The 16083-nt window shown below is 39.0% G+C and overlaps 1 protein-coding gene across 1 annotated transcript in view; it reads left to right on the top strand.

Annotated features, from left to right (window-relative positions):
* Positions 1 to 11740, top strand: part of Tcs3 (Probable tRNA N6-adenosine threonylcarbamoyltransferase Tcs3) — an 80446-nt gene extending 68706 nt beyond the window's left edge. Inside the window, exons 5-6 of the mRNA XM_067152444.2 lie at positions 5446 to 5677; positions 9493 to 11740. Of these exons, the coding sequence (XP_067008545.2) occupies positions 5446 to 5677; positions 9493 to 9529 (269 nt within the window). The 3' untranslated portion in view covers positions 9530 to 11740. The remainder of the gene's footprint in view (positions 1 to 5445; positions 5678 to 9492) is intronic.
* The last annotated feature ends 4343 nt before the right edge of the window (positions 11741 to 16083 follow it).

The raw sequence follows: 16083 nt of genomic DNA, 5'->3' as shown, positions 1-16083 counted from the left end.
TGAGGGTCCATGTTTCTACACCGTATAACAGAACAGACCACGCAAGAGCTTTGGCCATTCTCTGCCCTAGTTTTAGATTTATGTTGTCATTACAAAAGAAGGACTTGAATTTTGTGAAGGCATTTCTTGCCATTGCTATTCTCTAATTTCCTTTGCAGGATCTAGCTGTTCAGTTATTGGTGTAGCTCCCAGTTATTTGAAGTTGTTCACTCTCTCAATCTGCTGATTGTTTAAGAATAACTTTGCTTTGGGATGAACTTGTTTGCTGAAGTCTTATTAACATTAATTTTCATTCCCATTTCTTCACGTTCTGTACTTACACATTCCAGTAACTGTTGGAAACTGTTGAGATTGTTGGCCAAAATGACTGTATTATCAGCATATCTGATTGTTTTGGTAAGAACATTGTTGACTTTTATGCCTTCCTACTGATTTTCCATTTTTATTTTTTTATTTGGTCCGAATACAGACTGAATAATAATGGTAATAAAACACAACTTTGCCTTACTCCACATTGGATAGCTACCTCAGCAGTTGACTTGTTGCCGATATGGACAATAGCTGTCGTCTCCTATAAAGATATTCTATTATCCTGATAGCCTTGCTGTCAAGTCCTACTACTCTTGGATGAGTTTTGGTTGTTGAACTCTATCAAATGCCTTTTCATAGTCTATGACACTAGCAAACACCTCCTGCTGCTGGCCCAGACAGTTTTGGACCAGAATATTCTAAGCAAACAGTGATTCTCTTGTACTAACGGAATTCCTGTTCTCTGCCCTCTGTTTATGATTATACTTCATGTTACATTGACAAATTCTGTCCAGTTTCTTAATATTTATTATCCATTAAGGTTTACAACAACAACAAATATTTTTAGGTATTTTATTTACTTTTTCAAATGGCTATATTTTACCTCCCCTATGTAACAAGAGATTGAATCTAAATTTTCTTATCTTCCTGATTTGAAACATGGTGTGGAGAAAGAAGGATACTGTATCCTCCCATAAAACTGTGTCATTGTATTGAATAGGTGGACCTTGAAAGAATTTTAATTTACTGTAATCCCACTTCAATACGGAACCCAATGAAATTCATATCTATAATTGCTGTTGAAATGCCTTTGCAAAAACTTGTGATAAAAATTATAGTCACTGTTTATTTACAAACCTATTCAGGCGCTTGATAAGCAATTTATGGAAGTGATTACCTTACATGAACATTTCTCACAGACTTCTTTGTTATATGAGGAACATGTGTCAGAGGCTTTGTTCTGTTTACAATATTGGAGTTCACTTGACATTGTCGTCGCTTATGACTGGCACATTGGACTTGAGGCTCAGGCTGAAGTGTAGGGAGTTCAATCAACTGGGATCTTGTCTTCACAAAATAAGATCTTAGTTCTTGTATTACGTGAAGAATATAATCATGTCGAGAGATTCTCTGTCCCGTAACTTACTTGTAGACTATCCATGGATTAATAGCTGCTAGATCAAATAAGTTGTAAAATACATGTAAAAGCCACCTTCGGCACCCAGCCCTAGTGGTGTATATATGTGTCATTTGATCAACTACATCCACACCATACTTAGTTCCGTTGTAAAATTCAGTAGTACTAGGGAGCTTCTCGTTTTCTTCACTGACTTGAACGCTCGGGTGTAGAGTGCTTAGCAGAAGCACATTCTTGTTCACTTTTCCTTGATATACTGTGAGAGTAGTGAGATCTTCCTTCTGAAGTATGGCAGTCTCATACAGATCCATGCATAATGCTTTTATTGACTCCAGGATTTCCTTCCTCACTCAACTGATTGTTCCAACAGTACTAGTTTTCTTCTCTTTCAGTCTCTCAGCCACCTTTGCCAATGTGAAGAAGTTATCAGTGGTCAGGTTACGTTCTTTCATGAGATGTAGGGCCATAAGTTCCATGATAACATTTTCAGGCAGTGACTCGTTGGCAGGTCACATTTCATCTTCCCCAAGATAAGGAAACCCATGGCACACATACATAGAATCAACATCTACTAAAAGCCAGAATTTCATGCCAAATTTATCAGGCTTGTTGGCCATGCACTGCGTGAACCTGCACTGAGCTTTGCTGGGGAAGAGTTGTTCATCAGCTGTGACATTTTAACATGCATAGCAATTCTCAATAAATCTATCCCAAATAACAGACGCCAAGGCAAATGTATCTATCTGCAAACGAATGGATCTAGTTTTACAGAGATCAGAGCGCAAATACCTTAGTATTTCTTTGAACCTGTTTCTTGCCATACTGCTAGTGAAAACAGGGGGGCCCCATAAAGACAACCACATATGATCTACGGCATGACTAGTTAGTTTATAAGCTCCACAGGCATATAACAAAGCAATAAAAGCATCTAATTCTTCCAAAGAAATAGACCAATTGTTATCCATTGTCTGTCTACAAGCTTCAGTCTCTGTGCACATCTTTATATGCTTCAACATGGATGTGTCAATGTATAAATGCCAAGCACTAACTTGCTATTAGTCTCCACGTTATGCTTAGTGTGAGAAGACCCTGTTGCCTCTTTCAGTACATTCTGCGTAGCCATCCTTCCAGGAGGGTTCCCACTACTGTTGATAACATTCCAAATAGTTGTTCCATCCTTACCACCTAACTGATATCCTGGTGCAAATGATGGAGGCTTTACCAGTTAATGACCTCTCCCACCTCGTCCCCTTCCAAACAGGTTTCCTGCTGCTAAGGGATCGTCCTCTCCTGCAAGACTGATCACGGCTAGTTGAAGGAGTAACTGTGTCTATTGTAGATGCGAAGTCCACTGTGTGCATATTTTTATTAGTCAAATCACTATCACTATCCAGTATATTACCACTCTGTGGAGGTATAAAATACTCATCATCGCTCATTATGTCTGTATCTTATAATGTACTTCATCACCTGATTCTTCTTCTAGCTTTTCAAGTTCTGCTAATAATTGAACAGGAGTAAGTTTTTGCTGCCAAGACATTATTACGTATTATACTACACAATAGACAGGCGCTAACTCGTCCACCAGCGACCACTGCTAGAGACATAGTGCCAGTTGTAAATATATCACAGGAAACATGCAGTGTGCAGAATAGAGCTCTCCCTATCAAGGAAGTGAGGCAGTCATTTGACTGCTTATGGCCTTCCTCAGTATAATGGATAACATCGGTGTTCCCTTATCATCTACTGATATAATTTTTGGTGTGAATGTGCAAAACGCTTAAAGATTAAAAGTCACAAAAGCACAACCTTGTGCGTAAAAAATTATGAGTGTGGAATTACCTTGAAATTGGCTAATGGTCAAAATGACCACTCTGGCCGTTCTAGTATTAATCACCATCAGAGTTCTCCCCTTGTCTTTCTCTACTGCTGAATATGGACTTTTCAGTGTTCATAACAATGCGAGTCTTTATCAACATTACCACATCTGCTTTCATCCTGATAGTCATCAATTTACACATACAAATTCACTAATTTTCTGAATGTTTCCATCAGTTTTTGATCATTTTCCACTTTCAACCCTCGCTAAACCTTTTGTATGTCTTGAAAAGTTGTTCGCATGACATACCTACCAATTTTTAGAAATAAAAATTAGGAAGACATTTTAATTTTTGGATTTGATTACATATATTGCACCACAGTCTCAGTGAAAATAGACAAGATAAAAGGTATAAATATCTACAGTTACAATACGAATTGACCATTAAACATAGAAACCTTAAACTAAGAAAACATAAAAATTGTTCCAACAAAAAGGAACAAACACGGAAGAAAATGCATAATAGTTTCTTTTATTAGACTGTAAAATGAAAGGCTATTCAATTTTATAGGTTTTGTGGCCATAATGTGAAAAGAAAATACTAGAAACTGTCACCGAGACAACTCTCTGAAATACATTGAAGTCATTAGAATTATGAACTAAGAATGAACACCGTTCCAGTGAAATACGCGAAACTACCACATACAAAACAGATCAATATGTCTCATACATTATTAACATACGACTTTGATGGGGGGAAAAGCACAGAACCACAAGAAAATACACGTGGACTATAACTCCAACGAAACTATGCAGAGAAACAATGTTAACAGCACGCAAACCACACAGTGACAAGCTCATTCTTCCAGATTTGAGATTCCCAATGGGAATCAACATCTATATCATCATTCTTCCATCTCGATTAACGGAGTCGCAAGAGCATGGTGGCCTCTCTCGCTTGTAGGACAATTTCCATCCCAAATTTCCAGCTGTAAAGCATACATGCTGCTGTGGTGAGCGGGAAACACAATTCACTTGCCAAATAAAGCATCAAAATTACACAAGCATATAAGAATTTATCCTAGGGGAAGAGTATTGACCGTACTGGAGGTTATAATGGTCAAAAATAGGAAGAAGTAAAAATAAATCGGAAATTCAGAAAACAAATTAAAAAACGGAAAGTTTCCAGGTAAATCAGAAGGGCTGGCAGGTATGGCATGACATTCTTTACATCCTTCATTAAGCTAAAGCACTCTGTGGGCCTTTTTTCCTTTTTTCAAATCTTTAAATTAGAGATGATTTCCAGCAACTGGACGAGATGGCTTTCATGTCAAGCTGAGTAACAAAGACAGCAAGACAAAACCACCTGCACTGTGTTCCTGTAGCTTGAAGATCAACAACTTCCTCCCCTGCTACTCCTGTAGAGGGCAGAAGAACAGCCAGTTTTATTAAGAGCCAAACCTCGTATGTTCATTCTTTATTTGACTTCTTTTATCATGCCCTTATCTGCTAATCATGAGAAACACAAGGTATACAAGTTTGCAGACAAGTTTCTGGCATATTGCAGGTCAGTACTTTTTATTGCTATGATGAGACTGTATTGCCAGTATTTTTCAAATTGATATTTTCCACCCGCTCCACAGAAATACCGTCATGCCAGTTTTCCAGTCCTTAATCTCATGAATTCAGAGTATGCATAGAAAAGAAGTAAATATAAAATACACCTCTGATTTATGCCTTTTCCTACTTCAGAAGAACAAGCAAGATACTGTAGTATTTTATTTGCTCTCACTTTGGGTATGATCATGACATCATGACAACAGACTTCGTTTTCTTGAAGATATTGAGGTCATCCATAACACAACGACCAAGTTAATTTTGCTTACTTGTTTTAGTTAGTCTTTGACATTTAGTATGGAAGTGTAATTCTTGTTTATGTTGGAAACTCTTCATAACATCTATATTTATGTCTGTCTCTTCATTAATTCTGTTGAGTTGATTTACAATTCTCAATGCTTTCAGCGAGAGTCAGCGTCAGATACATATTGCAACAAATATATTGGGCTTGAAATTTGATTTATATTTATGTATCAAAATTCTTTATCCTGTTATTTTCTAATATGATCAGGTGATCTTGTTCATAGCTCATCATCTTATTAAAAATGTTGTTAATTTTCAGAAAGAGCAATGGCACATTGTGGATCACAAGAAGTTCTTATTGTAGGAGGAGTGGGCTGTAATGTGAGGTTGCAGGAGATGATGGCAGCCATGTGCAAAGAGAGGGGTGCCAAACTTTATGCAACTGATGAAAGATATTGTATTGATAATGGAGCTATGATTGCACAAGCTGGCTGGGAAATGTTCAGAACTGGTATCACTACTCCCTGGGAAGAAACCACTTGCACACAAAGGTTCAGTATAAAATAACAGTGCTTTCATTGCAGATATTTTTTCTTTCCTAATTTTATTCCTAATCACTTGGGGTTATCACCACATGTATACTTGGCCTCGTTTTACAGCTGATTGCTCTTCTTGATATCAACCACCCTATGTGGAGCTATGTATTCACTATTGCATATTTCTGTGATGGTTGGTAGCGCAGTGATTTGTGTCTAAAACAATAAGTATAATAGTTATGTAAGTTTATTAGGACAACACTTAGTTCCTAAACCAGAGGAAATAACCAGAAGTGGCCAAAATTCCTGGCCCTGACAGGAATCAAACCTAAGACTCTCTGAACCAAGGCTGCTGCAACACTGACCATTCACTCTAGTATCAGCTCAGTGCTTTGATGACAGATAGGATAAACAATGCTGAGGTTAGATAGGATGTATGAAATGTACATATAGGTATTTCTGTTTAATCTGATTCCAGCCATGTGCTAGGCCCCAACTAGCATCAAGTTATTGCAGTATGCTAACTGATGAGGCCTGGCACTCACTTCCAGGTTTAATGTTGTGTGGAGTTTACTGGAATGAAATTGAAGACACCTTCTTTGTTGATGCTGTTTTGTATTCTCTTCAGTTTCTTTAATTTATTTGCAAAATGTGTGTATGATTTTTTGATACAACTGAATGTTAGCTGCCCTGGTGGATGAGAGATAGTGTGACTGACTCATGATCCTTATTTTCACTTTTAATTCTGACCAAAGTGGGCAATTATTGAAGCACAGAAAAATTCTTGACACATTTAGGACCTCTGGAAGTACACACTGCATTTGCCTGAACAAAATTAATTCAGCCTCAGGAACCATGAACGCCAATGGCATAAGCATGTTCAAACACCGAATCCTATGAGATCTTGGAAGTTAAGTAGCATTAGACATAATCATCTCTTGGATAAGTAACCAATCTTCTGTTGGCTAGAGAGGAGTAGCAAGGAACTGCAACTAAACTTAAATGCAATAGTGATGTATTATTAGGATCCTTCTAGTCGAGTCTCAGTTCACTGTTAAATAACAGAATAACTGTAATATTAAAATTGGAATGCAGGCCACATAAATTAACATTCAGATGAATTGCAGCTTGAAAACTACGAACATAAGATATATACCAACTGACTGTCATTAGTTTTTTGATAATGTTAAAATATGTCTGAATTCATACCCAAGTTCTTGATAACCACTTAAATCATATTCCTAGCACTTTTATTTTCGTTGTAATGATTTGTCTTTTTCCGATTATTTTTAAATTCTGTCCATAATACCAGGTGGTCCACCAGCCCCTTGCAATCCAGTTTTATGCATCCCTTCACATTTGCTACAATTCTGAAAGGCATCGGTCCCTCTTCCTAAACCGGGGTAATATAACGAGATGTTTGTTTACAGGCTAGAGGACAGCAGGAATCGTGAGCGCCACTATTAATTCATTATTGGTACCTCGAATGAACCCGTAAAACAATTACAGGTACGGAGAACACAGGCTTTAAAACAGGAGATGGATGCACAGACCGGGAGCACGGTACCTATATACGCTGGGAATGGGTGCTGTAGGTTAAGTGTCGCAATAGCTCACATGGCTAGTGCGCGGTAGGATGTGTCATAGTTGACAGTGCTCGAGGGTTAGAAGGTTCAAGTCCCATGCAAGTATTTTTTTTTAAGCCAGTTGCCTGGGATGTGGCAAGGTTGTATACTTAATACCGGTATTCTTCACAGACTGATTTGTTTATTTGGCCCTGGAAAGGGCTGTTGGAATGGAGCTGGGTTGATAGAGGCTAGGAAGCATGTGACAGGATTTCAGTTATCCACGTCATTTAACGCAGCACCTGCTCAAACTGATGACCTCCGTGGTTGATACAGAACTGCGCGCGATGTTGTAAGGACCGTCTGGCCCGTTGCAACATCTCTGGTGAAACGGATCTTCACTTTAATCTTTACCCTATCATTCCACCAGTGTATCTCTTTGTCTTTCACATTTTCTGATGTTCTGCCACATACCTTTTCTGCACATCCAACCAGTGCTTCCTTAAATCTTTTCCATTCATCTTCAACATTCTCCATCTCCGTCCTAGATACCAAGGGTATTATTTCCCTTTGAAATTCTTCTTATATGCTTTTCTCCTTTAACTTCCATACTTTAATTCTTTTCTCTCTTCTCAGTGCATTTTTCTTCAGTCTTTCTCACTTTCAATTTTTCTATCACTACTCTGTGATCTCCACCAGAGGCTTCTTCAGGCATGGCTGTAACATCTAAAAGGTTCTTCTGGTGTTCTTTCTCTATGATTATATAATCAATCATAGTCTTTGTTCGTCTGTCTCCGCAACCATACCTTGTAATCTTCTGACTGTTCTTCTTCCTAAACCAGGTGTTTCCAACAATCATTTGGTTCCTCATGCAAAAATCCACCAAATCCGCCTTCTGGATTTACCTTTCTATATCCAAAGGGCCCTACAACATCTTCCTTTCCTTGTCTTTCCATTCCAACTTGTGCATTTAGATCTCCCATCAATAGCACTTCCTAATCATCTATCTGTCTCTCCACTTCCTCTAAAAAGTCCTCTAGATGTTCATCTATGCAACCCATTTGTGGGGCATACAGCTGAAATAGATCTTTCATGCCATTTTCAAACTGGAGTCTCATCACCATCATCCTATCACTGAAGCATTTTGTATATTCCACATATTCTTGGATTTCTTTTTTAAGTATGATGGCCACTCCATTTTTGCGTCAGGTCCTCCTCTGTAATACAGCCTGTATCCTTCTTTTAGAGGAATCTCTCCTGTACCGCTCTTCTTGGTTTCACACAGTCCAAGTATGGCTATATCGTTTTCTTTCATGAAGTCAACCACCCGTCAGTGTCAGGACATTTACTGTCACACTCTTGATGTAGTTATGTGCAGTAGCCTTACAAAATATTTGTACTATGCACTAGTAAGTCATTTACATTCTGAGGTGATGATTGGCCTCTATAGATCAAATTTCTTTCACTCGAAGAACTCATTGTGTGGATGGCTAAACTTTGATGGCTTCAACGTGTCCATTGTCTTGCCACTACTAAAGTGGATGAGTACTGGCAGAGCAGCTACCGCATGGTCCAACAAACAAATGGTGCGCTGATACCACGCGTACGAGGTAGAACCAAGCTCAAGAGCGTAATGCATGCCTCTGTCCTCAAGTCCCAATTAGTTCAAGAATGGTTTGCTGGCGCCATTCCAGGCAAAGCTCAACTGTAAAGGACATCTGATAATCAAGATAGCCTTTGTAGTATTTTTTAATGTTTAGTGATCCCACTGTCGGCAGCCCTGAAAATGGTTTTCCGTGGTTTCCCATTTTCACATCAGGCAAATGCTGGGGCTGTACCTTAATTAAGGTCACGGCCGCTTCCTTCCCACTCCTAGCCCTTTCCTGTCCCATCGTCGCCATAAGACCTATCTGTGTCGGTGCGACGTAAAGCAACTAGCAAAAAATAAAAAAGTTTAGTGAATTGGTCTTTCAAGCTGCATGTTGTGTAGCAGCTGAATGATGGGAGTTATTTCTTCTAAATGCTCTTTGCGACGATGAGTACTTTTTTCATTGTAATCTGGATTTTTACGCTGTTTATTACTATAACATTCACAAGCATGTAGAGAGAAGAACAGTTTGCATTACTCCAGGGTCTATTATTTTTTGTAGCAATTGTACTTAGAGTTGCAGGAAAAAAACATCATTCTAATAAATATTTTATTGACTAAGTTATAATTATTAGCATACATTTCTTAGACTAATTTGTCTTCCTTATCCTTGCCAGGTACCGCACTGATGAAGTTGAGGTAACATGGAGATGAAGAGCTGTACAGATGTTATAATGAAATACCCTGTTTGGAACCAGTATGACAGATCCACAAGCAGTGGAAGATATGCACTTAAAAATGTAATGGATCCAAGGACTATTCCTTGTTCCAAACCCTCCAGATTTCTCTTTGTTCACTTCAAGTCATACGACGATGTGTACCTCTGGTTAATCATCATGAAGTGTCTTTTTTGTCATGCATGAGGTCTGTTTTAGAATGAAATGTCACCTCTTTGCAAAAATAGCTGTGAAATTAAATAGAAGGATATTTGGATGAAATATGAAACCTTAATAATGAATTACTTGAGCCTCCTTCTTGAAAAGAATGGATTTTGGGTAGGAAATTCAATAAAAATAAAATTTGATTTAAAACATGCAATTAAAACTTTTTTATTTCACACTTGTTCTACCCAAAAAATATTTCATTAAAAAATGAGATGAAACATGACCAATACCTAAATTAGTGTATAACTAGTGAAGGAGTTGCTTGTTAGAATTTAAAGAATTAATCGATGATCAAAGTGCACTATGAGTGTAAACCAAAATAACCTAGTGTAGAATCTGTGAAAAATACATAGGAAATATTTTACAATTAGATATGATATAAGGACGTTACTTCAGAAATTGGTTCATCAGTAATTTAATCAATATCTCAAACATTTATGTGCATAGTTGAGCTAAGTGTTCTTTCTGTAATTTGCTACAAAACTGGCTGCATATCTAACTCTGTTTCAATTGTTTCAATTATCAGTTATAACCTTAAAAAAGGATGATGCCAACTGTTTAATGTAGTACATGCTATGAAGTATATAGTAATAATAATATTAAACATCTGCAGGCCTGTTATACAAGGGTAGCCCAGAAACTAATGCACCACATTTTTTTTCTTCAACAATTATTTATTGAACAGAATGAAACTTATACACAAAAAAAGAATTGTGTTTTTTCTACACTCCCCATTTTTCCATTTACTGTAATATGTTCCATTTACTGTAATATGTGCTATAGAACAAGAACATTATACATCATTATTTTAACGAATTATGTGGCATTTAGGAATAGATTAAGTGGAGTTTTGGAGGCGCACATTGCAAGTCATATGAACATTGACGAACATTTTAGACTAAGAGAAAAACATCTAAACACCTTTAAACACTACAATATTATTATTTGTATTATGTGATATTCATTATTGGATTCAGTGATGCTTTGAATTGTACATATATGTTAATATTAGGTTCTATGATCAGCTGAAGATGACCTGAATAGGGGTCGAAACTGTTCCTGTATACTAATTTGATATAGATATATTTTAGAAGCTATATACAGTGAAACTCTGTTAAGAAGTTTTTCAAGGGACTGCAAAAAAAAAAAACTTCTTAAGCAGGAAACTTCTTAAAAGGGGTAATGCCCAAAAACTTATTCTGTACTTTGAAATACATGTGAAACACACAGCCAACAGATTTCCTTGTTTGTGAACAATACCGAAATAGGCCGATATATAAGAGCTGCTTACAGAAAGCCACAATATAAAAATTTGATTATCATGACAATATTTTTAGAGATAAAGTAAAATAATTGAACATACCATATTATAAATATATTTGATAAGAGAAGAGAACATATTAAGTTATATAAAAACGTTGCAAGGTTTGATTATTTTAGCAGGCAGAACCATGTCCTTCCACACTTCCCTTCCCTGCGAACTTACACTCTCTGCTTCGCAACAAATTGTTTTGTAAGCGAAAACCAAAAACCCCATGGCACTACAGCCCTTGAAGGGCCTTGGCCTACCAAGCGACCGCTGCTCAGCCCGAAGGCCTGCAGATTACGAGGTGCCGTGTGGTCAGCACGACGAATCCTCTCGGCCGTTATTCTTGGCTTTCTAGACCGGGGCCGATATCTCACCGTCAGATAGTTTCTCAATTCTAATCACGTAGGCTGAGTGGACCTCGAACCAGGTCCAGGTTAAAATCCCAGTCCTGGCCGGGAATCGAACCCGGGGCCTCCGTGTAAGAGGCAGGCACGCTACCCCTACACCACGGGGCCGGCTTTGTAAACGATGCCGGCTCGATTTTTAAAGCGTTCCAGCCACCCGCTCGACGCGGTAAAAGGTACCCTTAATTTGCATGAGGCTTTCTCCTGCACAATAGTCCCACTGAAAGGTATGTTTAAACTTCGCTGCTGTTTAAACCATATTAGCAGAACTTGTTCTATTTCATCGTACTTTTCAGATTTAACTTCCTTACAGTTTGCTGAAGTATTCCCTGCAGAAGCAGAGATCTCTTCTTTCTTCGCTATAATATCGTTCAAAGTAGACGGCGGCATCCCCAGCTCCTTTGCCAAAGCAACACGAGAAAGTGTAGATGACGCCACTTTCCTTATAATCTCCACTTTGTCTTTTATTGTTAGTGTCTTTCGCTTGATCTCTTTCCTCTGAGTTGCGCTCATTTTCACTTTTTAAAAAAAACTTGTACGTTGATATTACAAGTACAAGTAACTTCACCTACTCCTATTCATACTAATTACGACGCTACACTGCTTGGCAATCCGTAGCTTAGGCTTACAAGAAGCAAAGACAAGACGTGTACTAGTTTGTTAGCATGTGCTTTCTATCTTCCTCACACCCCCTGACACCTGCTTCAAGGATAACGGCAGCAAATGGGAAATCTAGCAACTTACTCTTAAGAGATTCTTAGAACCTAGGCCTAAATCGCCCCTGCATTCCTACTGGTTGTCACGGCAACGGGCGTAGTTTCTGGCTGTTTCACAAGTACCGCATGGCCAAGCCAGTATTGAGTTTATTTTCCCGCTTCAATCCTCTTCATGCTGTAGGTAATGAAGAAAAGAAACACAGGTTCGAATTTGGTAGAAATTAGTGCATGGAAATGTATCCGGGGTATTACGTGGGAGAGATAAAGGTGCAGTAGCAACGCTAGCACATCTAAACGTAAACAGTTTCTTTCCCCGCGAGAATTTTATTTGATGTCTCCTCATCCTTGTGCTACGTTCTAATAATGCGATGTAATAATTACGAGAGACACGATAATACAATGTTTAGCTCGTATAAAGGTAAAATTAAAAATAACTTTCAATTTTATGCCAACACGTGGTATTGCAATGCCTGTGTGTGCCTCCCTCAACACCGTTGCCTACGCCTTAATACAAGGCCTTGAAATGCACTCGTGGAAACGGGTTGCTTCCTAGTTCACCATTCAGCCGCTAGGATCGCGGTCTTGCCCCCGAGTATTCGCATGGCCGTATATGTCAATAAGTAAAGTATATCCTAAATAAAAAGAACTGAATGTTTTTGCGAGTATTGACAGTATTTTATTTATAGAGCGGTGCTGCATTGGCTTGGATTTGTCATTGAAGTTTCAAAACTTTCCTTCTGAGGGGCTTCTTATCAAGTTTCAAAACTTTCTCTCTTCTACTTGTGTGGCTCAAAGTAATGTTGTCTAACAGAGGTCTCAGAAATGTTCATAGTAGAAAAAGAGGTGGTTTGTCGCCTTTACACTTTCCACACTTAATTTCACTGTTGAACGTGTCTTTCGAAAAAATAAACGTACACCTTTTAGTAACTCTCTTTGGGACAAGTACTGCGTAGCGGAAGTGATAAATTCCGTCGTTCACTGCAGAAGTGCCACAGACGACGATTTTCGGTATCTGAGGGCTCCTCGATCTTGAAAACGAATAAGACACAATGTTGGACTTTGAGTAGCTGGAGAACAGATATGTTCTAAACAGCCTTTACAGTCTGTTTTTTCTTTTGACGCACGAACCATAATGTCATTGTATTCCGCTTGGCGTCTTAGGTAGCTGAAGAAGAGCTCAATGTCATAGCTCGTTAGGTTTCTCGTCAATGCATAATGCAAATGTATACTTATGAGGTATTTTACGCAGGCCACAGTGGACTGGGTAGTCAAGATGTATGCCTGATACATTTCTCTCATGATTCTTTTTTACTTTCTCTGAATGCATTGTAAGTTTCTTAATATATGACAGGAAATCATTAATTAACCAACTGAAGAGTTCATCTTCAGTACTAAAAGATGCCTTTTTTGTTTTGCTAGTGACTTTACATCGCACCGACACAGATAGGTATTATGGCGACGATGCGATAGGAAAGGCCTAGGAGTTGGAAGGAAGCGGCCATGGCCTTAATTAAGGTACAGCCCCAGCATTTGCCTGGTGTCAAAATGGGAAACCACAGAAAACCATCTTCAGGGCTGCCGACAGTGGGATTCGAACCCACTATCTCCCGGATGCAAGCTCACAGCCACGCGCCCCTAACCGTACGACCAACTCGCCCGATTATAAGATGCTCGTTTGTTCTCGTTCCTGAATATGTCCCATGTGAGGTGTTGCAGACGTTATGCGCATCAAACAATTTAATAAAATGCTTCATAAAACAAATGGCCTATTTTAAACTGTATTTTATGCCCTCGGGACAAAACCACCTCCATACTTTTCAAACCAGAGATTGTTTCTGGGGAAAATGCAATATGTTTAGCTCTTACTACATTCATTTTCGTGAAATTTGTTGGGCAAATTATTTTCCTCGTTGGTTTCCTAATTTAAGATTTCTGAGTTTGAAGATACCTCTCAAATGATTGCCGGTCACGGTAGCATAGTTTAAAAAAAGTCCAGTGACAAATTTTGGGATCGCTCGATTCTTATGACGTAACTCGGATCAAAACTTAAGAACAGAGACCTACTTCGATCAGCTTGAAGTCGTATCTCATGCGTAATACTTCCTCTGTATAATGTTTCGAACATTGAACATTCACTGGAAACTTGTGAAACGAAATTCCACTACCTTTAATTTCTCGTGAATAAACCATGACTGGAACTGCAAATGCTTAACATCAGACAAATACATAATACATTCACAACCAACTCAGTTAATGAAGACATTTAAAGGCGCGAGCCTGGTAGACAGGGGGCAAGATAGCGATCCTAGCGGCCCGGCATTGAACTTCAGTGTAACCACTTCCATAGCGTTTTACGGGCTCTATTTCCAGGCCTTGTATTATAACGTAGGCAACGCTCAACACCCAGTTGGCTATCAACATTCGTTCAACTTCGTAAACGATCGGGATCTTTCGGTCGGCTGTTTGGCGGCATGTGTATCGATCAGCTGGCTGCTGGCAAATCGGCTGTTTCCTGCATAGAGTCGCGAAGTTGTTTTTATTCACCTCACTAATAATAGACACGGAAAATCTTATCAGTTTAGTTCAAAAACGTAATTTCCTCTACGGCAAGGCCCACAAGTATTATTGCAACAACGTAAGACAGAATGCCTGGAAGGAAATAAGCAAGGGAATGAAAAATCAGACAGGTTAGAATATTCAGTTTTGTGGTAGGTTAACAGTAATGTTGTGGGCAAATGCACTTTACGGTTTTTAATTAATGTTTAGGCCACCTCGATTAATGACTTCACCCTGTCGCGGCCCGCAAATTACTGCATTAAAGTTTTATCAAATCATTCATTGCGTACTTTGTTTCTTACGTAGAATCCCGTTCGATTTTATTCCGCTAGATGGAACGGTGGAGTGGAAATTTTGACTGATGGGTTCGATTCGATTCCACAAGTCGAGAGTGATCATCTGCTGTCCGTGTTGTCATAGCGTGACGTCATATGGCCGTGGCAGGCCCGCACATGTTCCGTGACACCAGACACACACCGCGAGCGCGCGCACGGTCTAACACAGGGTGCAACTTGCGCGGAGACTGGAGGGTTCTAACCACGGGCTGCTTTGAGCGGACGTTTTCTATCTCAAGGGGCTCTAAAATCTGAACTGTTTAAGCGGGAAATATATTTACAACAGAACACTTTAAACGGGAAAAATATACATATGTCTTAATGCAACTGATCAAGGGACCAAGAATATCACACTTCTTAGGCGGGAACTTCTTAACCGAGTTTCACTGTATATATCAATAAAGTATTGATTAGGTGGAAGATTCCCATCTTTATAATTGTGTATACTAAACCATCAATATGGACATGAAAATAATAGACTGTAACATTTCTCCACTGTGCGAATTGCCTCATGGTCATCCTCAAAATGTCTCCCACGAACGGCATTCTTCAATGGCCCGAACAAGTAGTGAAAGTCTGAGGGAGCCTGGTCAGGGCTATAGGGTGGATGGGGTAACACTGTCCAACCCTGTTTCGTGATGTGTTCCGACCTCCTCAAACTTGTGAGGGCATGCGTTATCATGTTGAAGCAAACAATCACCTGGGTTGTTATGGGGTCCAAGTCGCTGGAAGCACTTCTTGAGTTTGCTTAATGTGTCACATATGCCTCAGAATTGATGGTGGTGCCTCTTGGCTCAGATCAATGAGTATAATACCATCACAGTCCCAAACCATAGTGATCATGATCTTACCAGTGGAAGCAGTTGCTTTGAAATTTTTCTTCTGTGGAGAGTCAGGATGGTATTTATACTCAAAGTTTAATTTACTCTCCTCCTCTCATGAACACAACACACGATCGACTACTACACTCGCAATTTCTGTGCATCGCTCATCTTCATTGTCTG

The sequence above is a fragment of the Anabrus simplex genome, chromosome 8, assembly GCF_040414725.1.
Source record: "Anabrus simplex isolate iqAnaSimp1 chromosome 8, ASM4041472v1, whole genome shotgun sequence".
Lineage (NCBI taxonomy): Eukaryota > Metazoa > Arthropoda > Insecta > Orthoptera > Tettigoniidae > Anabrus > Anabrus simplex.
The sequence above is the reverse complement of the archived record's forward strand: the minus strand, read 5'-3'. Positions and strand labels throughout refer to the sequence as shown.